General features: G+C 42.6%; 1 protein-coding gene and 1 long non-coding RNA gene across 2 annotated transcripts in view; both read left to right on the plus strand.

Moving 5' to 3' along the window:
• Positions 1-25432, plus strand: part of LOC149978890 (uncharacterized) — a 699006-nt gene that overhangs the window by 347633 nt on the left and 325941 nt on the right. The window lies entirely within an intron of this gene.
• On the plus strand, positions 2759-9515 carry LOC110486149 (uncharacterized). Its single transcript, XM_090196232.1, has 7 exons — positions 2759-2784; positions 2974-3294; positions 3435-3749; positions 4034-4330; positions 8293-8613; positions 8802-8939; positions 9074-9515. The coding sequence occupies exons 1-7, from the start codon at positions 2763-2765 to the stop codon at positions 9385-9387; spliced, it is 1728 nt and encodes a 575-aa protein (XP_090052358.1). The 5' UTR covers positions 2759-2762; the 3' UTR covers positions 9388-9515.

Here is a 25432-nt window from a genome sequence, read left to right on the forward strand (position 1 = left end):
AAAATGAAAACAACTCAGACTATGGAGGGTTTTACGCACATCCACATTTTTCACAGTAGCTGGACATAGATCCATTGCAGAACATTGATCTAAAATTGAGCCTAGAAATAGTACTGTTGGGAGCTCTGGATACACCGGGTGGGTCAATTACTAATACTCTTTGTAAAAGTATTTATCTTCAACTCGCAATCTGTGAGTTCCATTTGATTAGATAGATTGAAATTGTATGTAAAACATCACAGCATAGTTGAAAGATACAATGCCTTGCGAAAGTATTCGGCCCCCTTGAACTTTGCGACCATTTGCCACATTTCAGGCTTCAAACATAAAGACATAAAACTGTATTTTTTTGTGAAGAATCAACAACAAGTGGGACACAATCATGAAGTGGAACGACATTTATTGGATATTTCAAACTTTTTTAACAAATCAAAAACTGAAAAATTGGGCGTGCCAAATTATTCAGCCCCTTTACTTTCAGTGCAGCAAACTCTCTCCAGAAGTTCAGTGAGGATCTCTGAATGATCCAATGTTGACCTAAATGACTAATGATGATAAATACAATCCACCTGTGTGTAATCAAGTCTCTGTATAAATGCACCTGCACTGTGATAGTCTCAGAGGTCCGTTAAAAGCGCAGAGAGCATCATGAAGAACAAGGAACACACCAGGCAGGTCCGAGATACTGTTGTGAAGAAGTTTAAACCCGGATTTGGATACAAAAAGATTTCCCAAGCTTTAAACATCCCAAGGAGCACTGTGCAAGCAATAATATTGAAATGGAAGGAGTATCAGACCACTGCAAATCTACCAAGACCTGGCCGTCCCTCTAAACTTTCAGCTTATACAAGGAGAAGACTGATCAGAGATGCAGCCAAGAGGCCCATGATCACTCTGGATGAACAGCAGAGATCTACAGCTGAGGTGGGAGACTCTGTCCATAGGACAACAATCAGTCGTATATTGCACAAATCTGGCCTTTATGGAAGAGTGGCAAGAAGAAAGCCATTTCTTAAAGATATCCATAAAAAGTGTCATTTAAAGTTTGCCACAAGCCACCTGGGAGACACACCAAACATGTGGAAGAAGGTGCTCTGGTCAGATAAAACCAAAATGTAACTTTTTGGCAACAATGCAAAACATTATGTTTGGCGTAAAAGCCACACAGCTCATCACCATGAACACACCATACCCACTGTCAAACATGGTGGTGGCAGCATCATGGTTTGGGCCTGCTTTTCTTCAGCAGGGACGGGGAAGATGGTTAAAATTGATGGGAAGATGGATGGAGCCAAATACAGGACCATTCTGGAAGAAAACCTGATGGAGTCTGCAAAAGACCTGAGACTGGGACGGAGATTTGTCTTCCAACAAGACAATGATCCAAAACATAAATCCACATCTACAATGGAATGGTTCAAAACTAAACATATCCAGGTGTTAGAATGGCCAAGTCAAAGTCCAGACCTGAATCCAATCGAGAATCTGTGGAAAGAACTGAAAACTGCTGTTCACAAATGCTCTCCATCCAACCTCACTGAGCTCGAGCTGTTTTGCAAGGAGGAATGGGAAAAAATGTCAGTCTCTCGATGTGCAAAACTGATAGAGACATACCCCAAGCGACTTACAGCTGTAATCACCGCAAAAGGTGGCGCTACAAAGTATTAACTTAAGGGGGCTGAATAATTTTGCACGCCCAATTTTTCAGTTTTTGATTTGTTAAAAAAGTTTGAAATATCCAATAAATGTCGTCCCACTTCATGATTGTGTCCCACTTGTTGTTGATTCTTCACAAAAAAATACAGTTTTATATCTTTATGTTTGAAGCCTGAAATGTGGCAATAGGTCGCAAAGTTCAAGGGGGCCGAATACTTTCGCAAGGCACTGTAATGGCACAATTGGTTAGGAGACCGTAAAACGGCGCCCATCTCCTCCGGTGCCATTTTCTAGACTCTAGAGTTATGTGTTCTTCCAGTCCATTTTATATCAGGAAATAACATAAGTCAACATCAAGTGGGGAAACTTTTTCATAAAATAAAGTGTTGAGAGTCATTCATAGCTTTTTGCAGAAAGCAGGATTATCTGATTTTAGAAGAGGGCTATAATGTGAGAATTTTTTTTTTTTTTTAAATGAAGCTTAATATGTATACTAAGAAGCTGGTCTGCAACCAGTCATCCGGGTCAACAGCATCAATGTAACAGTATAATTTTAAACCGTCCCCTCGCCCATACCCGGGCGCGAACCAGGGACCTTCTGCACACATCAACAACTGACGCCTACGAAGCGTCGTTACCCATCGCTCCACAAAAGCCGCGGCCCTTGCAGAGCAAGGGGAACTACTACTTCAAGGTCTCAGAGCAAGTGACGTCACTGATTGAAACGCTATTTAGCACCCACGCTAACTAAGCTAGCCGTTTCACATCCGTTACATCTACATATAGCTTACTAACATATCTAAATGTAACAATACCATTTATTAAATGGTGAGCAAATGTATATTTAAAAAATGTATGATTTTTTTGTACTGGACATTATAGTAAGGTGTTATCCATTTAGAAATGGCAACTTCAGTAAATGTTTGTTTAAATTCTAATGTTTTGGTTGTCTGTATTTATTGATATTTATTATGGATCCCCATTAGCTGCTGCCAAGGATACTCTTCCTGGGGGTCCAGCAGAATTAAGGTAGTTCTACATTTTTTTTAAACATTACAAAACATTCATAACAGATTTCACTGTGTTTCTCCCCAACAGCTCATCGAATGGTGTTATCTTCATTGGCAGGTAAGTGTTCATTTACATGTGAACACAAGTCTCAAAAAGGTTTTAAAATGCTGTTAAAGTCCATAAAAGGTTAAGCAACACAACTTTTAATAGAACAACTTTGACAATATTGACGGTGTTAAATTGCTTATTTGATTATTAATCATTATTAATTATTTTTCCCGATCATCTCTTTTTTCTCTTTGTGAGCTGGTGAAGAGATCAGGCTGGTCGATGGCACTAGAAGCTGCTCGGGGACAGTAGAGATTCTTTACAAGGGCCAGTGGGGACGAGTGTGTGGCCAGAAGTGGGACGTAAACGATGCCAATGTGGTGTGTGGCCAGCTGGGCTGTGGGAGAGCTGTGAGTGCCCAAGGTAGTGCCCACATAGGTCAGGGTAGTGGTGGCAGGCCTACTTGGCTGGATGATGTTGGGTGTAAAGGCACTGAGAGCTCCCTCACAGAATGCTCACATGGAGGATTGAAACACCATGACTGTTTACAGGCTCAAGATGCCAGAGTTGTCTGCTCAGGTAAGAAAAGTCCCTCTGTTGCTATTGTGTTTGATAAAAGTCGAAATACCTTAATTTTCGTTGTGTCAACTTGGCATTGATTTAGTTGATAAAAATGATACTGAAATGCATTTAATTGTCAAATGTTCTTTCATGCCTAGTTAAACCTAATATCAGACTGGTCAATGGGAGTGACCTCTGCTCTGGGAGGGTGGAGGTCTATCAAACTGGTCACTGGCGAACCGTGTGTGACGACGTGTGGGACTTGAATGATGCTGCTGTGGTTTGCAGACAGCTTGGCTGTGGGAGAGCTGATAGTGCCCCAGAGAGGGCCTACTTTGGTCAGGGCAGTGGGCCCATCTGGCAGGATGATGTTGGCTGCTCTGGCACAGAGTGCTCCATCACACAGTGCCCACACACAGGAGGAGGAACACATAACTGTAATCATGGTAACGACGCAGCTGTTATTTGTTCAGGTAAGGGAGTCTCTTTGCCTTGTCTAGACATTTGGTTTGAATTGTTCAGAAAGGTCTCTTTAAAGACAAAATCCTAAAAAAAGCATATTACTGCAGTATTGTGGCCTGCTCTGCCACCTAGTTGAGAGTTGACCGTTGCACAAATAATCTTAACCCAGGCCTGAATTGGTGCTATATGACCAGATGGGGGCAACCTAGAACAGAGCATGTGGCTTATATAGTATGAAGACCAGATAGGTTGTGATTATTGTTTCCTCACTAAACTACATCTCTTTGACCAACAGGTGTTGTCTTTCAGAAGCCTTCACTCTCCACAGACCGGTCCTACTCTGCCTTCTTGCATGGAGAGGAAGTCCAGCTCACCTGCACTCTTCCATCCCGTATCCTCTGTAATGCTGTGGAGTTCATCTTCTATCTGAATGGAGACTCCGTCATGACCGTGACCGTTGGATCCTCACAGCCCAGGGCTACTTTAACAAAGTTTAAGACGGACGCTTCACACCAGGGCAGTTACAGCTGTCTCTACAGAACCCACTCCAACGGCAAAGCCATCAGCTCCCCTTACAGCAACGTTACTAAAGGTGAGGTGGTAGTTGGGAAACAAGTGTTGCTTAATCTACAGTGAGCTCCAAAAGTATTGGGACAGTGACAAATATTTTGTTTTGGCTCTGTACTCCAGCACTTTAGATTTGAAATGAGACAATGACTGAGGTCAAAGTGCAGACTGTCAGCTCTAATTTGAGGGTATGTTCATTCTAAACGGGCGAACCGTTTAGAAATGACAGCACTTTTTGTATCTAGTCCCCCCATTTTAGGGGACCAAAAGTATTGAGACAAATTCACTTATACAGTATGTGTAATGAAGTAATCAAACGTTTAGTATTTGGTCCCATATTCCTAGCATGCAATGATCACATCACGTTTGTGACTTGACGCACTTGGATGCATTTGCTGTTTGTTTTGGTAGTGTTTCAGATTATTTTGTGTGGCTATGAAATTTGTGCATCTAACTTTCTCACTCATCATTGTTCACGAATATATTCAGGACTATCCGTAATCACGGTAAAACATTCACGTAGAAGTTTTTAGAAACATATTATACACTGCTCAAAAAAAATAAAGGGAACACTAAAATAACACATCCTAGATCTGAATGAATAAAATATTCTTAATAAATACTTTTTTCTTTAGATAGTTCAATGTGCTGACAACAAAATCACACAAAAATGATCAATGGAAATCAAATGTATCAACCCATGGAGGTCTGGATTTGGAGTCACACTCCAAATTAAAGTGGAAAACCACACTACAGGCTGATCCAACTTGATGTAATGTCCTTAAAACAAGTCAAAATGTGGCTCAGTAGGGTGTGTGGCCTCCACATGCCTGTATGACCTCCCTACAATGCCTGGGCATGCTCCTGATGAGGTGTTGGATGGTCTCCTGAGGGATCTCCTCCCAGACCTGGACTAAGGTATCCGCCACCTCCTGGACAGTCTGTGGTGCAATGTGGCGTTGGTGGATGGAGCGAGACATGATGTCCCAGATATGCTCAATTGGATTCAGGTCTGGGGAATGGGCGGGCCAGTCCATAGCATCAATGCCTTCCTCTTGCAGGAACTGCTGACACACTCCAGCCACATGAGGTCTAGCATTGTCTTGCATTAGGAGGAACCCAGGGCCAACCGCACCAGCATATGGTCTCACGAGGGGTCTGAGGATCTCATCTCGGTACCTAATGGCAGTCAGGCTACCTCTGGCGAGCACATGGAATGCCACCCCACACCATGACTGACCCACCGCCAAACCGGTCATGCTGGAGGATGTTGCAGGCAGCAGAACGTTCTCCAGAACTGCGTCTCCAGACTCTGTCACGTCTGTCACGTGCTCAGTGTGAACCTGCTTTCATCTGTGAAGAGCACAGGGTGCCAGTGGCGAATTTGCCAGTCTTGGTTTTCTCTGGCAAATGCCAAACGTCCTGCACGTCCTGCACAGTGTTGGGCTGTAAGCACAACCCCCACCTGTGGACGTCTGGCCCTCATACCACCCTGAGTCTGTTTCTGACCGTTTGAGCAGACACATGCACATTTGTGGCCTGCTGGAGGTCATTTTGCACGGCTCTGGCAGTGCTCCTCCTTGCAAAAAGGTGGAGGTAGCGGTCCTGCTGCTGGGTTGTTGCCCTCCTACGGCCTCCTCCACATCTCCTGATGTACTGGCCTGTCTCCTGGTAGCGCCTCCATGCTCTGGACACTACGCTGGCAGACACAGCAAACCTTCTTGCCACAGCTCGCATTGATGTGCCATCCTGGATGAGCTGCACTACCTGAGCCACTTGTGTGGGTTGTAGACTCCATCTCATGCTACCACTAGAGTGAAAGCACCGCCAGCATTCAAAAGTGACCAAAACATCAGCCAGGAAGCATAGGAACTGAGAAGTGGTCTGTGGTACCACCTGCAGAACCACTCCTTTATTGGGGGTGTCTTGCTAATTGCCTATCATTTCCACCTGTTGTCTATTAAATTTGCACAACAGCATGTGAAATGTATTGTCAATCAGTGTTGCTTCCTAAGTGGACAGTTTGATTTCACAGAAGTGTGATTGACTTGAAGTTACATTGTGTTTAAGTGTTCCCTTTATTTTTTTTTGAGCAGTGTATTTTTTATTTACAGTAAAAGTACATCAAATGGCACAACACATTATTTACCATTCATTTCTATTGGGCACAAAATAATCTGAAACACCACCAAAACAAACAGCAAATGCATCCAACAAATGTGTACAGTCAGAAGCTTGATGTAGTCATTGCGTGCTATGAATATGGGACCAAAAATACTAAACGTTTGACTATTTTAAACATATACAGTACCAGTCAAAAGTTTGGACACACCTACTCATTCAAGGGTTTCTTTATTTTTCCTATTATCTACATTGCAGAATAATAGTAAAGATATCAGAACTATGAAATAACACATAGGGAATCATGTAGTAACCAAAAAAGTGTTCAACAAATCAAAATATATTTTATATTTGAGATTCTTTGCACAATCTTGGCATTCTCTCAACCAGCTTCATGAGGTAGTCACCTGGAATGCATTTCAATTCATATGTTTACCCTGTTAATTTGTGAAATGTGTTTCCTTCTTAATGCGTATCAGCCAATCAGTTGTGCTGTGACAAGGTAGGATTGGGATACAGAAGATAGCCTATTTGGTAAAAGACCAAGTCCATATTATGGCAAGAATAGCTCAAATAAGCAATAAGAAATTAAATTTCAAGAACTTTGAAAGTTTCTTCAAGTGCAGTCGCAAAAATCATCAAGTTCTTTGATGAAACTGGCTCTCACGAGGACCACCACAGGAAATCAAGTCCCAGAGTTACCTCTGCTGTAGAAGACACATTCATTAGAGTTAACTGCACCTCAGATTGCAGCCCAAATAAATTCTTCACAGAGTTCAAGTAACAGACACATCTCAACATCAATTGTTCAGAGGAGAATGTGTGAATCAGGCCTTCATGGTCAAATTGCTGCAAAGAAAACACTACTAAAGGACATCAATAAGAAGAAGAGACTTGCTTGGGCCATGAAACATGAGCAATGGACATTAGACCAGGGGAAATCTGTCCTTTGGTCTGATGACCAAATTTGAGATTTTTGGTTCCAACCGCCATGTCGTTGTGAGATGCAGAGTAGGTGAACGGAAGATCTCCGCACGTGTGGTTCCCACCGTGAAGCATGAAGGAGGATGTGTAACTGTGTGGGGGTGCTTTGCTGGTGACACTGTTGGTGATTTATTTAGAATCCAAGGCACACTTGTCCCGCATGGCTACCACAGCATTTTGCAGCGATACGCCATCCCAACTGGTTTGCGCTTAGTGGGACTATCATTTGTTTTTCAACAGGACAATGACCCAACACACCTCCAGGCTATTGGAACAAGAAGGAGAGTGATGGAGTGCTGCATCAGTTGGCCTGGCCTCCACAATCACCTGACCTCAACCCAATTGAGATGGTTTGGGATGAGTTGGACCGCAGAGTGAAGGAAAAGCATCCAACAAGTGCTCAGCATATGTGGGAACTCCTTTAAGACTGTTGGAAAAGCATTCCAGGTGAAACTGGTTGAGAGAATGCCAAGAGTGTGCAAAGCTGACATCAAGGCAAAGGATGGCAACTTTGAAGAATCTCAAATCTCAAATATATTTTGATTTGTTTAAAACTTTTGTTTACTACATGATTTCTTATATGTTGTTTTACAGTTTTGATGTCTTCAATATCATTCTTCAATGTAGAAAATAAAGAAAAACCCTTGAATGGTACTGTACGTGAATTTGTCCCAATACTTTTGGTCCCCTAAAATGGGACTATGTACAAAAAGTACTGTAATTTCTAAACGGTTCACCCTATACGGATGAAAATACCCTCAAATTAAAGCGGACCGTCTGCACTTTAACCTCATATTCATTGTGTCACACACATATTTCTCAGTTACAAGGTGTGAATATGGAATCACATTACAGTCATATTGCTGTTTACTTTCTTCCAAGTGGTCCTGCTACAGCCCAACATCTCTCTCAGTCCTCCAAATGGAGGGATGTTTTGGGAACCTCATGGGCCAGAGGTGACCAGGGGCCACAGCTTCTCCATCATCTGCTCCATTCAGCCACAGTATCCCGGAGGCCTCTTCTATCTGGACTTCTCTGGTTCCAACAGAACAGAGACTACGCCAGCAGTCAACCACTCTGCCTGCTTCCACTTCCCTGTTGCAGAGTATAAAGACCAGGGGAAATACAGCTGCAGCTATGGAGTCAACATCTCCACGTGGTCATTCAGGTCGGCTAATAGTGAACTAGCTGTCACCATTAGAGGTAAAATAACACGTGCTTTACATTTTTTAATTTAAAATAACATTTACGTGAGAGAAAAATCATAGTATTGTAAAATGATTCATAATCCTTCATATCACTTTTTTTTTATTTTTATATATCCTATGAATTGGCCATCTACAAGTCTTGATCTGTAGGTCTAAACCTTGAAATACCTACCTTTTCCTCAGCCTCTATGGTCCCCATCATTGCCTCTGGAGGGACTGGTGGGCTAGCACTCCTGTTTCTGCTTCTGCTTGTCATCTGTCTAGTCAACAGGAGGACCAGGAGGAGCAGCAAGCCATCTACAGAGACTGACCAGAGAGAATGTAAGTGATATCATCATACTGTAAACTCAAATTTGTCCCAAAGACTTTTGGTGATATCATTTTGTTTGTAAGGCTTTTTTATTCCCTTGAGTTTGTTCTTGCGAATATTCATGAGCAAACGTTTAATGCAACAGGTACTGACAACAGACACAGAGGGGAGGACAACGAAGAGGGAGAGGACTATGTGACTTTTGAAAACGTCTGTTACGAGAGAGGTCTGGAGAGAGGGAAGAGGGAAAAGAAGAATGAGGAGGAGAAAGGGCACAGCTGTGGGAAATCAGAGGATGTCTATGACAACGGGGAGGGAAACACTCAAAGAAAGGGTGTTTGTGGGGGGTCTCATGAAAAAATGAACAGTGACGATGATGAAGAAGTTTACGTTAATGTCTCCTCTCAGGACAACGCTGTAACACAGGCAGGCGCGTCAGCTGGGTACAGCTCAAGATAAAAAAAAAAGTAGGCTGCAAAAAAAAAAAAAAGGCTAAAATCATTCCAATCCCGCATTAAAATGCAACAGCTGTTTAGCGTATCGATTGGCTAGCTTTGGGAACATGCAGACATTTGCTTGGCGAGAAGCTGCCAGCCTGTGTACGTTTCTCTCAGCATTGAGCAGAGACAGAACCCGACAGTTTGCTTGAGGTCAGCTATCTAGGCTATTTTGATGTTGTCATTTGAACGCAGTCAGCTCTTTTATACACCGGCTACTCATACATTGATGTTGACATGGGCGGCGCATCCAGTCGGCTAGGGGAAGATAAGTTTACCCTAAAGTAAATTGAATGACATTTGCTAAAATTAGCTATCTTTTAAAAAATGTATTTAACCTTTATTTAACTAGGCAAGTCAGTTAAGGACAAATTCTTATTTGCAATGACGACCTAATAATTACTTGTGTCTTGTACAGAAATGAACAACATCATTACAAATACTACACCAGAGAATCTGATTTGACCACAGAGGATCCTTAGCTTCTTTTAAAAATGAGCTGTTGATTGTTTTAACACTTTTCTCACTTACCAGCAAACGGGTGTGGTCATTCTAATGTATGGTCCCTGGAGCTACGATCAAACCGGTTTGATTAGAACGCTTATTTAGAACGTCCAGTTTCGACTGACGCAACAGTCAGCATTTGAGCGAGCCACACTGCTTTTTTTTCACATAATTTTTTTTTCAAAAGCACAGTCCTTACAAAGTTAATGTCCTGAATGTGACAAGTTCATTTTTGGATGCAATGTTCAGACTTTCACAGAAGTAGCAACAGCATAACACAATCATCCAACCCAGGAAAATGTAAGCTACATTAGTCTTAGCGCTAACACCATGCCCAAACCGCCTGCGCCAACGTGTGAAAATCGATTTTGTCCCCCCACACCAAACGCGATCACGACACGCAGGTTGAAATATCAAAACAAACTCTGAATCATTATATTAATTTGGGGACAGGTCAAAAGCATTAAACATTTATGGCAATTTGGCTAGCTTGCAGTTGCTATTTAGATAGCTAGCTTGCTGTTGCTAGCTAATTTGTCCTGGGATATACACATTGTTATTTTTCCTGAAATGCACAAGGTCCTCTACTCTAACAATTAATCCACTGGGGGCAGGGTAGCCTAGTGGTTAGAGCGTTGGACTAGTAACCGGAAGGTTGCGAGTTCAAACCCCCGAGCTGACAAGGTACAAATCTGTCGTTCTGCCCCTGAACAGGCAGTTAACCCACTGTTCCCAGGCCGTCATTGAAAATAAGAATTTGTTCTTAACTGACTTGCCTGGTTAAATAAAGGTAAAAAAAAAAAAAAAAAAAAAAAAAAAAAAATTAATCCACGCATAAAACGGTCATTTAGATAACTCTCGGCTGACAAAAACCACGATATGTATTACGTAATAGCAAATACTATTTATAATTCATCACATCACGGGTCAGCTCAACATTGATCTAAATAATTTAGTAAAACACTTTCTAGAAATTGAAAGCAATCCGATGATGGGTAGTTTGTGCGCACCGCCACATTTGTTTTCACATCAACCAAAGATAAGAGGAAACAAGATGTTTAGTCTGTTTGCTGTACGCATGTTGACGGGGGTGTGTCGTCGACGATCATTCACATCACTTCATTCGCTTCCAGAAGTTTACCTGAAAGATGAGTGAACCATTCCTTCACCTCATTATAACATCTTTGGTCTGTCAGACCAGAATGAATTGTACAATGTCAACAAGCAAATAGCTTAGCATTAGCTCATTATAATCAGTACAACCTTAAAAAGTATTCTACACACATCATAGATGTCCATTACAATCTATGCAATAATCGGAATGCATTATTTGTCAGCAGTACTTGAAAACATGAATAAAACTGTAAATACATTATGCTCCATACATACATACATACATACATACATACATACATACATACATACATACATACATACATACATACTGTATGCTACAGTAGAAACGAAAAAACATGATCTACAGAAAATAAGGCACTTACTTTGATAGGAACGTACACATGTCCAAAGTTATGATTTATAAGGAAAACAATAAGGAAGGCCATGCGAGTGTCAGCCAGAAAAGGTGCCAATTTGTGCATCTATCTGCATACTTGATCTGCGGAAACATTGGTGAAGTGTGTGGGATCCTCGAAATGTAAAGCCTCAAACATAAATTGCCCGCAACGCTGAAAGGAGCTACATCTATGCAAATTAATGAGGAGGCAGAACATACCTACAACTTGTTAGAAAATATTTTGAAATTTACAAGTTGAAACATAATTAACAGGTAGCGTGTGTTAACTGTCCTATTGCGTAACAATCACATTTTGAAACAGTGAGTGCATTCTGACATCACATGCATAAAACAATTCATGTTAGGTCGACGGTTAGGGATATTCAGAACTCATGTATGAAAAGGTTAAATGAGCAATTTTGGCAGTACGCAATTTGGCCAGGGTGTGGCAAATAGCCTACCAAATAGCTGATTGTTGAGTTGCAGCAGTCAGTGAAAATAAGTTGAATTGGTCTAGGCCTACATCAATACTTCAAAATACAATCATAGGAAAAACATAGTTTAGAAAGCAAATGGCTATTGCTGAAAAGAGAAGACAAAGAAAATACTCTAATATGCCTACAGTTATCAACATTCTCAACTCCCAATTGAGCAAACAGTATCTTATTGGCATCAGAGAAGATCACAGGGATGCAAACTGGTGAGGGCCCAAAAAGGTGACAGTTTTGTTGTTGTTGCACAAACGCAGAAATGCGTTGACATGTAATCCTAGTAAAAATTCCCTGTCTTAGGTCAGTTAGGATCACCACTTTATTTTAAGAATGTGAAATGTCAGACTAATAGTAGAGAGAATCATGTATTTCAGCTTTTATTTCTTTCATCACATTCCCAGTGGGTCAGAAGTTTACATACACTCAATTATTATTTGGTAGCATTGCCTTTGAATTGTTTAACTTGGGTCAAACGTTTCGGGTAGCCTTCCACAAGCTTCCCACAATAAGTTTGATGAATTTTGGCCCATTCCTCCTGACAGAGCTGGTGTAACTGACTCAGGTTGGTAGGCCTCCTTGCTCTAACAGGCTTTTTCAGTTCTGCCCACAAATGTTCTATAGGATTGAGGTCAGGGCTTTGTGATGGCCTCTCCAATACCTTGGCTTTTTTGTCCTTAGCCATTTTGCAACAACTTTGGAAGTATGCTTGGAGTCATTGTCCATTTGGAAGACCCATTTGCGACCAAGCTTTAACTTAAAGTGATGTCTTGAGATGATCGTTCAATATAGCCACATCATTTTCCTACCTCATGTTGCCATCTATTTTGTGAAGTGCACCAGTCCCTCCTGCAGCAAAGCACCCCCACAACATGATGCTGCCACCCCCGTGTTTACCGGTTGGGATGGTGTTCTTCGGCTTGCAAGCCTCCCCCTTTTTCCTCCAAACGTAACGATGGTCATTATGGCCAAACAGTTCTATGGATGACGTTTCTCCAAAAAGTACAATCTTTGTCCCCATGTGCAGTTGCAAACAAAGTAGATGTCCTAACCGACTTGCCAAAACTATAGTTTGTTAACTATAGTTTGTGGTTGAAAAACGAGTTTTAATGACTCCAACCAAAGTGTATGTACATTTCCGACTTCAACTGTAAGTATTGCACTTGGGGAAAAAAACAAGTTAAAGTGGAAATAGAATGAAACAAACAGGCATTCTATTTTTGCACCATTTTTTGGGCCACTATTGACATTGATCAAGTGCACAAGGCTACATGTGTGAAAAAAATAACGTTCACTGAGTAAAAAATATATATAATCCCCCCTTACTCACACACACACACACACACCTGTCAAGTTCAATACAACAAAAACAATATCTTTGGGCTACACTGCACATTATTACCAGTGGCGGAACTACAGTTTTATACATGGGGTGGCCAAGGCTACTTCAGGGGGTCCATAGACCATGACAGAAAATGAGTGTGTTACCCTAACCTGGCATCTAAGGAGCATGAATGAATCCTATGATTGCTGATTAGAGGTAGAAGTGATCATTCACTGAACCCCGGAGTTCTTCAATGTGGCAGATAGTGTGGTCCAAAACGGTTACTTCACTAGAATTCAATGTGACAGATAGTGAGGTCCAAAACGGTTACTTCACTAGAATTCAATGTGACAGATAGTGTGGTCCAAAAGGGTTACTTCACTAGAATTCAATGTGACAGATAGTGTGGTCCAAAAGGGTTACTTCACTAGAATTCAATGTGACAGATAGTGTGGTCCAAAAGGGTTACTTCACTAGAATTCTTTAACATACTATGAATAGTCAGTGTCTCTACCTTGGAATTGCAGCTCAACTTCTCTCTCTCTCTCTCTCACACACACACACACACACACATACACACACACACACACACACACACACACACACACACACTGTACTCACATACTGGAGAGACTTTGGTCACTCTGTTTTCATAATCTGTGTCTATAAGTGTTGAACATCCAAAATATTTTCAGTAAATAAAGCTCAAGCACCAAGGAGATAAGATAGCATGTGTGTGTTACAGAAATTGCATAGCTTATTTACTAAAAAGTAAATTTACAAAAAAACACACTGCAATTTGACATCCAAGCAGAAATGGACTTGAAAAATAAAAAAATGTTTGGTGCCCATCAATATTACAAACTTACAGTGTCATATTTATGCTCATATATATATTATGTTAACTAATAGCAAAGAAAAGCTTTGGAATTGGCCTAATCAAGACCAAATTAAATCTGTGTGACATGATACCCTTTGGATGTAAGGATGTATCATTTTGGAATGTCAGTGTACTAGCTAGTACACGGGGCAGATTTGAATCATGACCAGAGGGACCACCTGAGGGCCAAATTATCCTAGGTAGAGTTAAATAGCATAAATCTGCGGTTCTGCTGAGAACTGGCTAAATGTTTCACAACCTCATCCATGTTGAGGGAGCGTGCCCTTCTTGACTCAACACTGAGAATTCCGAGGTGACTTAACCTGTCATCAACCATTGTTGTCCTCAGGTGGGTTTTAATTCGTTTTAAAGCTGAGAAGCTTCGCTCGCAAGAAGCAATGCTGACTGGTGTAACAACAGAAATCTTACAAAGTCGAAATAGCTCATGGAAGACCTCTTTATAAGGTTCTAGAAACACAACAAAGACAAGGAGAGTAGATGGTCTGTCCCTTCCACTTTTCTCTCTCCAATCAAGAAGCCGCTTGGTTTGATGAATCTCATGTTTGCAAAGGCAAACAGAGGCTCCCCATTCAATAATGTTGTACTCTTTGGGTTGGGAGACTGGAACCCCTGGCATTATCTTGCGATTCTTCTTTGAAAAACGCCTCTGCAGCTCAGCTGTGAGACTGTCAATCACCTGATAAAAGATAGCTCTTTGGAAGCTCTCACCATCACCTCTTTCCATAGTTCTCCATAGTAATCCTCACTTCTGTAGTCCTTTAATGTATCTGGAAGGGCACCTACTAGATCCACAGCCCTTGAGGGATCTGAATGCTTTCAGAATGCACTGTGTATAGGTAAGAGTCTAGCTACATTTTCACATATGATACATTTCACATTTTGTCCGAAAGTTGTTTTCTTTGCAATTTAAAGCGTTCTGTTTGCTAGCTAGCGAACATTAGCTTGCTGGCTCGCTAGCAAACATTACATGTATGATTTGGGTAGTAATATAATATTAATAATATCTCAGAAATCTATTTGCATTGCTAGTTATAGGATAATTTGAGCTAACTAGTTAACATTGAACCTAGTTGGTTAGCTTTAGCTACTTGCAGATTCATACACAGCATTTCATGCATGGTGGCTAGCTATGACAATCTGTTTGTATTGCTAGTAGTATGGGTTGAAATTATGGTGAATTGTTTTGCTAGATAGCTACATGTCTAAACAAAAGACTCCCCTTCGCCAGATCATTACATGACCCATCAAGTTAGCCAGGTGTGTCTGGGGTGATTATGTCCATCTAATGTATTTCATGAATATGTGTACATGTCTAGTGCGGGCGCTGGTGAGTATTTCTCTCTGTAATAAAGCCCTTTGTGGGGAAACTCATTCTGATTGACTGGGACTTCCCAGTGTGTGGGCCTGGCTTCCAAGTGGCTGGGCCCATGCCCTCCCAGACCCACCCATAGATTAGGTCCTAATGAATTAATTTCAATTAACTAATTTCCTTCTATGAACTGAAACTCGGTTAAATCTTTGAAATTGCTGCATGTTGTGTTCATATTTTTGTTCAGTATAGATGTGGCTGAGGGGTGGTTATAGCATTTCTTTCACATGGCCAATCAGTTTAGACAAGTGTGTCTGGGTAAGCGTAATTTAATAATTATAAAATATTTGTACCAAATTTTCATCTGGACACTTTCTATTTTTGATATTGCCACTATGCAAGTAACCGTTTCACTTTACAGTTTACACCTTCTGTATCCTGTGCATGTGACAAATAAACTTTCATTTTATTTGATATAGTGTGTGTTTACCAGAGACGGTAATGTGAAGAACAACATGACCTGCATCAAAGTCAGATTAGGATACAGGCCAAGGACTAGATAAAGTGTGTTTTTATCTAGTCAAGTTTTTCCTTATTGTAGGCTGCTCATTTCAGCTCTTTTAGTCTTGAACTCTTTGGTTGTTTACTACACTACCTTACTCACTCTGTTTAGCACATGGCCTCACATGTGAATCCGTAATGCGATGAGTGGGGCTAATAGGTGTAGACGGGGACAGGTTGGGAGTAAAAAACGGCCCTGGACTTTGATCCAGAACCGGCCCCTGTATACTCCCCTACGGCTGCCCTGCTAATGCACGCACGCACACACACGACCAGCCCCTAATACAGTCAGTCATTATTGTTGTTTGGTACTTGACGAACAATATTTTCATGCTACAAGGAACAGTCAATGTACTTCTAATTCCATCTACAAGTTGTAGACACTCAACGCAATTTGCTTTCTTTCTTTTTCCCTATTTCTTATTTTCTTTAAAGATGTCGGCACCTAATATCTATACATTTATGACACTTAACATTAGGGGTACTAAATGCCCAGTCACTTAACATTAGGGGTACTAAATGCCCAGTCACTTAACATTAGGGGTACTAAATGCCCAGTCACTTAACATTAGGGGTACTAAATGCCCAGTCACTTAACATTAGGGGTACTAAATGCCCAGTCACTTAACATTATGGGTACTAAATGCCCAGTCACTTAACATTAGGGGTACTAAATGCCCAGTCACTTAACATTAGGGGTACTAAATGCCCAGTCAAGCACAAACACATTCTGTATTATCTAATGAAGCATAAGGTTGATATAGCTCTTCTTCAGGAGACACGCCTAACTGACTCTGAGCATGATACACTGAAGAGAGAGTGGGTGGGTCAAGTGTACTATTCATTTTTCACCTCTCGCAATAGGGGTGGCCATACTCATGAATAAGCATTGCCCCTTCCAGATACAATCTCAGATTAAAGACAAAGGGTGTAGGTTTGTGATCATTCAAGGTTTCATTAACATGGAGCCCATTACCATTGTGAATGTGTATGGTCCTAACCATGATGATCCTACATTTTACCAAGACATCTTTTTGAAGTTAACATGCCCATCATCAGAGATCATAATGGCAGGGGATTTTTAACTTGGTACTGGACCCTTCCAGTGATAGATATTCCTCTAATAGTATCAACCTCACACAGGCAGCTAAAATGTTAAATGCAGACTTCTGGAGATTTCACAACCAAAAGGTTAAAGAATACTCATTTTTTTCTCCCCTGTCCATAACAGTTACTTTATTTACGTATTTCTTATTCCTGCAGCCAAGGAAAGTTTAACTACTGGGTGTAAGTACTTACCAAGATGTATATCAGATCATTCTGCCCTGCTGGCTTCAGTGCCACTCAGTAAAACACAACCACCCTCAAGAAGATGGAGGTTTGGCACATACTTACTAAATAATCCCACATTTGTAATGTTTCTGAACACTCATATAGACATATTTTTTTAGCACCGATAACAACTCTGCCCCCCCCCCCCTAATTCTATGGGAAGCTCTCCTTGCATACAGTATCTGAGGGGCAAATCATAGCCTTTAGTTCAGGTGCTCGTAAAATGTACAAGGCTCAAGTAGATTTGTTGGAGAATGAAATTAGAGATCTGGAAAATGGACATAGTGTAACATTTGATGACTCAACTCTACAAAAATTTGACTCGATTGGAACATAACACCCTGATGACCCATAAAGTGGAAAATGCTCTTAGGAGAACAAAACAAAACTACTACGAACATGGAGATGAAGCAGGAAAGTTGCTTGCTTGGCAGATAAGACGAGAGGATCCTAGTAGAGTTATTAGCTCTATTAAGCTTCCCAAATAACACAGTTGTTCAGTCCTGAGGAAATGAATCTAGTCTTCAGGGAGTTTTATAAAACATTGTACAAGTCTGAAGGGGATGTCTCTGCCACAATGCATGAGCTTTTGTACAAACTCAATTTACAAGCTTTAAGTGATGAGGATAGAGAGCACCTGGAGAAAGAGATTACCGCAGAGGAAATTAGGGAATCCATTTTCAACACTGCTTGGGGAAAATCACCAGGGTTAGACGGATTCCCTATTGAATTCTATCGATCCTTTTTACCCAAACTAATTGAGCCTTTTTGCAGTTTGTTTAATTATGCCATAGAGACAGAAAAGCTCCCAGACACACTTGAACAGGCACTGATCACAGTTTTGTTAAAATCTGGGAAAGATCCTCTGCTCTATGGGGCGTATAGACCAACATCTCTATTGAACACTTCATACAAGAATCTTGCGAAACTCATAGCTCTTTGACTGGATAAGGTTCTTCCGGACTTGGTTGACCAAACAGGCTTTGTAAGAAACCGCTCATCTCCTGATAATATCAGAAGATTATTTAATATTTTGCATTATGCAGAGAATGACCAAAAACCTGTAGTGGCGGCTTCATTAGATGCCGAAAAGGCTTTTGACCGCATTGAATTGAACGACCTGTTTGAAGTTTTACAGAGGATGAATATATTACCAAAATTCTTGTACCTTTTTCAAACCTTGCCCTTTCCTATTCCCAAAGTTTTTTTTTTTTCAAACAACTTAATAGGAAGGTTTCTTCATTTCTGTGGAAAGGGAAACCCCAAAGAGTGAAACGCACAACTTTATTGCAAACCATACTCAGAAGGAGGACTTACTCTACCTGACATCCAGTTGTTTTACTGGGCATCTCAGTTAAAGGGTGTGTGGGTATGACAAGATACAACACCAAGTTCACCCTCTTGGAGACAGATAGAGGAGTGTCTGACCCCTGCCACATTGGCATCTGTACCTTCTATTAGCCCATCTAAAGCTTGCTAGGTCTCATAAACAACCCGTTCCTTAAAAACACTTTAAATATATGGAATGAAGTTTGTAAACAAACAGAAGGGTAAGCAGAGGTGGCTAAAAGAACTAACTTCTTATATTCTATCTGAAAAAATAACATACAGTTGACGTAATAAACCCTTTGAATTTACTGATGTCTGGGGGGACTTTCAGCAGTTTCTAGAGACGTCACCTTAGCTGCCTCATTACTTCTTTCGTCATTCATATAATGTTATTATTTGTTTTTGTGTTGAATGATTTATTTTCTAGCATGGAATGTGAAGGTCATTCTGTTTCTTTTTGTTGTTGTTAATGAGTGAAGCTAATACCGGTAGAGGGGAGGGAGGGGGGTGTTCCTGTGTTGGGGAGGGAAGGGTTTTGCACGATGTGCCCCCATGTGGCATGGCGTTTTGTGTAGGTGGAAGGAATAACCGGGCTTTATCTTGTGTTTCATATTGTGATGATTGTTAAATTGTAAGAAAATAAATGCCAATAAATATATTGTACAAAAAAAAATAAAAGAGAGTTTAGCCCGCAGGTGCATCTAATGTCCTGTTAAGAAGCGTTACAAGAAATCCAACGATAAACTGCAACAGTGCATTACATATATTCTGCCTGTTGGTTGCAATGAGCCAGGGTTGTGTTCTTGCAGTTGAACATTCTTTGCCAACCCATTTTTCCTTAGGTATTTTATTTCTTTATTTTCACTTTTTTTTTTTTTAATTTTTTTTTTAGATGTCACACACATTTAAACGTCTCGATCTGAGTGGACAATTTCCCTTTTTGTCTTTAGCCAAATGTATGTGTTTATTTTTCTCTCTGCTGTGGTATAATTTGAAAGATCTTCTTTACAACAGATTAGAATCACTCCTAAATCTCTGCCACATGTTGCATGTGTTTCCTGAAGGGACACTACATGACCAAAAGTATGTGGACACCTGCATGTCAAACATCTCATTCCAAACTCCTATGCATTAATATGGAGATGGTCCCCCCTTTGCTGCCATAACAGCCTCCACTCTTCTGGGAAGGCTTTCCACTCAATATTGCTGTGGGGACAAAAGCATTTATGAGGTTGGGCTCTGATATTGGGCGGTTAGGCCTGGCTTGCGGTCGGTGTTCCAATTCATCCTCAAGGTGTTCGATGGGGTTGAGGTCAAGTCTCTGTGCAGGTCAGTCAAGTTCTTCCCCAGCGATCTCAGCAAACGATTTCTGTATGGACCTCGCTTTATGCACGGGGGCATCGTCATGCTGAAACAGGACAGGGCCCTCCCCAAACTGTTGCCACAAAGTTGGAAGCACAGAATCGTCTAGAATGTCATTGTACGCTGTAGCGTTAAGATTTCCCTTCACTGGAACTAAGGTCAGGAACTTAAGGAGTCAGACCACTGGAACTAAGGTCAGGAACTTAAGGAGTCAGACCACTGGAACTAAGACCTCAGAAGTTTTTTTCTATGTCTCCCTCATTTCCTAAATTGTCTTGTGTTCTGTTTGATTTCACCTCTGTAATCAAGTTCACTGATTGCTTCCAATTTCAAATCTCCAGCTTTGAATGATATTATAGTTAATCTAAGAAAAGAGAAAAAACAATTATTCTCTCCGAAAGGAACTGTGGGAGTTGTAAAGGGGCTCCATGTTTGAGGCAACATTATCTATTTCTTCAGATTCATTCCTAAAGCCCCTTGTTTTACCAATGGCTAGCTCCTCATGTGATTTTCCTACTAGCTAGCTAGCAGGATGAACACCTGTGTCCAGTCAATGTGGTGCAGTCAGTGGGGCTGCTAACCACTGTGCGAGTGTGTGTAGACCGTCAGGGGGGACGGGACTATTTGATCTATTTTAGAATAAGGCTGTGATGTAACAAAATGTTGAAAAAGTCAAGGCGTCCGAATGCACTGTATGTCTATTTCATGGATTTGAAGATAAATATTTAGGGTCTTACATATGACATTTTGCTGTAGTGGCAGAACCTTTTGGAACACAACGCATGGCCTGTCTTGATCCTCTCTCTCTCTTTCTCCCTTCAATCAATCAATCAATCAATCAATCAATCAATCAAATGTATTTATAAAGCCCTTTTAACATCAGCTGATGTCACAAAGTGCTATCCCGCCCTCCTTCTCCTCCTCCAGGAGTGGAGCGAGTGATCACTCTGAAGATGGAGGTCCCAGGCTCCATGCCTCCTCTCATCCAGGAGATGGTGGAAAACTCAGAGTGGAGCGCCAGGGGGCCGATTCCAGCGGAGGAAGGGCCCCACCAGGCAGCCTGTCCCTCAGCTCAGCCCGTAGCAGCCCCCCTGCACCCTCCCCTTAGACGGGGGTCCACTGCCACCCCTCAGGCATGGACAGCCAGAAGTCATGACTACAGACGGAGCCAGCACAGAATAGAATAACATTTTATAAAGAACCCTGTCTGTGCGTGTTTTTAAATGTTTCTTAACTGGTCCACCATTAGGCTGAAAATAAGATTGTGGTGGGACTTTAAGAGGAGCATTTCAGTGGACCTGGGACTATAGCAGGTCATGTTTAATTTTTTTAAATATTTGTTATTAAGAGACCCTTTTAATTTTTATTTTGTTTTAATTTGATTTCACCTTTATTTAACCAGGTAGGCAGGCCAGTTGAGAACAAGTTCTCATTTACAACTGCGACTTGGCCAAGATAAAGCAAAGCAGTGCGACAAAAACAACACAGAGTTACACATAAACAAACGTACGGTCAATAACACAATAGAAAACATCTATGTACAATGTGTGCAAATGTAGAAGAGTAGGGATGTAAAAGCAATAAATAGGCCATAGAGGCGAAATTATTACAATTTAGCATTAACACTGGAGTGATGGATGTGCAGATGATGATGTGCAAGTTGAGATACTGGGGTGCTAAAGAGCAAGAGGGTAAGTAACAATATAGGGGTGCGGTAGTTGGGTGTGCTATTTACAGATTGGCTATGTACAGGTACAGTGATCGGTAAGCAGCACTGACAGCTGATGCTTAAAGTTAGAAAGGGAGATATAAGACTCCAGCTTCAGTGATTTGTGCAATTCGTTAGAGTCATTTGCAGCAGAGAACTGGAAGGAAAGGCGGCCAAAGTAAGTGTTGGTTTTGGGGATGACCAGTGAAATATACCTGCTGGAGCGCTTGCTATGGGTGCGTGTTGCTATGGTGAAAAGTGAGCTGAAATAAGGCGGGGCATTACCTAGCATAGACTTATAGATGACCTGGAGCCAGTGGGTTTGGCGACGAATATATGGTGAGGGCCAGCCAACGAGAGTGTACAGGTAGCAGTGGTGGGTAGTATATGGGGCTTTGGTGACAAAATGGATGACACTGTGATAGACTACATCCAATTTTCTGAGTAGAGTGTTGGAGGCTATTTTGTAAATGACATTGCCGAAGTCCAGGATTGGTAGGATAGTCAGTTTTACGGGGGTATGTTTGGCAGCATGAGTGAAGGAGGCTTTGTTGCGAAACAGGAGGCTGATTCTAGATTTAATTTTGGATTGGAGATGCTTAATGTGAGTCTGGAAGGAGAGTTTACAGTCTAACCAGACACCTAGGTATTTGTAGTTGTCCACATATTCTAAGTCAGAACCGTCCAGAGTAGTGATGCTAGTCGGGCGGGAGGCTGTGGGCAGAAATCGGTTGAAGGGCATGCACTTAGTTTTACTTGCATTTAAAAGCAGTTGGATGTCTCGGAAGAAGTGTTGTATGGCATTGAAGCTCGTTTGGAGGTTTGTTAGCACAGTGTCCAAAGAAGGGCCAGATGTATACAGAATGGTGTCGTCTGCGTAGAGGTGGATCAGAGAATCACCTGCAGAAAGAGCGACATCATTGATATGTACAGAGAAAAGAGTCGGCCCAAAAATCTAACCCTGTGGCACCTCCATAGAGACTGCCAAAGGTCCGGACAACAGGCCCTCCGATTTGACACACTGAACTGAGACGTGGTTGGTGAGGCAGTCATTTGAGAAGCCAAGGCTATTGGGTCGCCAATAAGAGTGCGGTGATTGACAGAGTCGAAAGCCTTGTCCCGGTCGATGAAGACAGCTGCACAGTACTGTCTTTTATCAATGGCAGTTTTGATATTGTTTAGGGCCTTGTGCGTGGCTGAGGTGCACCCTTGACCAGCTTGGAAACAAGACTGTATAGTGGAGAAGTTACAGTGGGATTCGAAATGGTCGGTGATCTGTTTGTTACCTTGACTTTTGAAGATTGTAGAAAGGTAGGGCAGGATGGATATACTGTAGGTCTATAACAGTTTGGGTCTAGAGTGTCTCCCCCTGTAACGGGATTCCTCCTGGGAAGGAGAGGCGGACCAAAATGCAGCGTGGTTATAATTCACGGTTCTTTAATAATGAAACTGGGCAGCTCGGGACAGAGGGGCAGCTCGGGACAGAGGGGTAGCTCCGTACTGGCTGACGACTCTGGCAGATCCTGGCTGACTGGCGGCTCTGGCAGATCCTGGCTGAATGGCAGCTCTGGCAGATCCTGGCTGACTGGCGGCTCTGGCAGATCCTGGCTGACTGGCAGCTCTGGCAGATCCTGGCTGACTGGCGGCACAGGCAGATCCTGGCTGACTGGCGGCTCCTTGCAGACTGGCGGCTCTGATGGAGCTGGGCAGACGGGCAGCTCAGGCGGCGCTGGAGAGGAGGAAAGCTCTGGCAACGCTGGACAGGCGGGAGGCGGGAGACTCCGGCAGCGCTGGACAGGCGGGAGACTCCGGCAGCGCTGGACAGGCGGGAGACTCCGGCAGCGCTGGAGAGGAGGAAGGCTCTGGCAGCGCTGGACAGACGAGGTGCACTGTAGGCCTGGTGCGTGTTGCCTGCACTGGTGGTACTGGGCCGAGGACACGCACCTCAGCGCGAGTGCAGGGAGCTGCCACCGGAGGGCTGATGCGTGGAGGTGGTACCGGATAGACCGGACTGTGCAGGCGCACTGGAGCTCTTGAGCACCGAGCCTGCCCAACCTTACCTGGTTGAATGCTCCCGGTTGCCCTGCCAGTGCGGTGAGGTGGAATAGCCCGCACTGGGCTATGCAGGCAAACCGGGGACACCATGCGCAAGGCTGGTGCCATGTAAGCCGGCCCAAGGAGACGCACTGGAGACCAGATGCGTAGAGCCGGTTTCATGGCACTTGGCTCGATGCCCACTCTAGCCCGGCCGATACGCGGAGCTGGTATGTACCGCGCCGGGCTATTATGCACCCGCACTGGGGACACTGTGCGCTCCACAGCATAACACGTTGCCTGCCCGGTCTCTCTCGCCCTCCGGTAAGCACAGGAAGTTGGCGCCGGTCTCCTACCTGGCTTCGCCATACTTCCTGTGTTCCCCCCCCCAAGACATTTTTGGGGCTGACTCTCGGGCTTCCATCCATGCCGCCGTGCTGCCTCCTCATACCAGCGCCTCTCCGGATTCGCCGCCTCCAGCTCTTCTTTGGGGCGGCGATATTCTCCTGGCTCTGCCCAGGGTCCTTTTCCGTCCAACTCTTCCTCCCATGTCCAGTCCTCCTTGCGCTGCTCCTGCTGCCGCTGCCTGTCACCACGCCGCTTGGTCCTGTTTTGGTGGGTGGTTCTGTAACGGGATTCCTCCTGGGAAGGAGAGGCGGACCAAAATGCAGCGTGGTTATAATTCATGGTTCTTTAATAATGAAACTATACATGAATAAACTACAAAACAAGAAACGTGAAAACCCAAAACAGTCCTGTGTGGTACAAACACTGACACAGGAGACAACCACCCACAAAACCCAACACAAAACAGGCTACCTAAATATGGCTCCCAATCAGAGACAATGACTAACACCTGCCTCTGATTGAGAACCATATTTAGGTAGCCTGTTTTGTGTTGGGTTTTGTGGGTGGTTGTTTGTGTTTGTTGCACCAGATAGGGCTGTTTCGGGTTTTCCACGTTTATTGTTTTGTAGTCTGTTCATGTTTAGTTTTCTTATTAAAAAACATGAACTTCAACCACGCTGCATTTTGGTCCGCCTCTCCTTCCCAGGAAGAATCCCGTTACACCCCCTTTGAAGAGGGGATGACCGTGGCAGCTTTCAAATCTTTGGGGATCTCAAATGATATGAGAGGTTGAATAGGCTAGTAATAGGGGTTGCAACAATTTCGGGCAGATAATTTTAGAAAGAGAGGGTCCAGATTGTCTAGCCTGGCTGATTTGTTGGGAATCAACTTGGACAAGTTGCTACACGGGGTAATGAGACCGTGGGTGCTGAGATGTAGGCCGGGGTCGGGGTAGCCAGGTGGAAAGCTTGGCCAGCCGTAGAAAAATGCTTATTGAAATGATCAATTATCGTAGATTTATCGGTGGTGACAACATTTTAAGGGTTTTATTAAAATATTTTTTTAGGGGGAGGGTTTCCGTACATTTCTTTGGCCCCTCAGTCTTGTTTAAAGCATATATATAGATCAATCATCGTGCTTTATACATCTCATATTCTTGGTTTAAAAAGTCCAACAAATGGGGTTATTGCCATTGAGCTCAGCTGCATTGCTTGCTGTTTGGGGTTTTAGGCTGGGTTTCTGTACAGCACTTTGAGATATCAGCTGATGTAAGAAGGGCTATATAAATACATTT

The sequence above is a fragment of the Oncorhynchus mykiss genome, chromosome 13 (genome assembly GCF_057628025.1).
Source record: "Oncorhynchus mykiss isolate SJ-2025 chromosome 13, ASM5762802v1, whole genome shotgun sequence".
NCBI lineage: Eukaryota > Metazoa > Chordata > Actinopteri > Salmoniformes > Salmonidae > Oncorhynchus > Oncorhynchus mykiss.

Excerpts from the sequence above, each read along its gene's own strand:
- LOC110486149 (XM_090196232.1), top strand. The coding sequence starts at position 2,763 with ATGGTGTTATCTTCATTGGCAG. Across the intron at positions 3,295-3,434 it reads TGCCAGAGTTGTCTGCTCAG|TTAAACCTAATATCAGACTG; the intron begins GTAAGAAAAGTC and ends TTTCATGCCTAG. Across the intron at positions 4,331-8,292 it reads TTACAGCAACGTTACTAAAG|TGGTCCTGCTACAGCCCAAC; the intron begins GTGAGGTGGTAG and ends CTTTCTTCCAAG.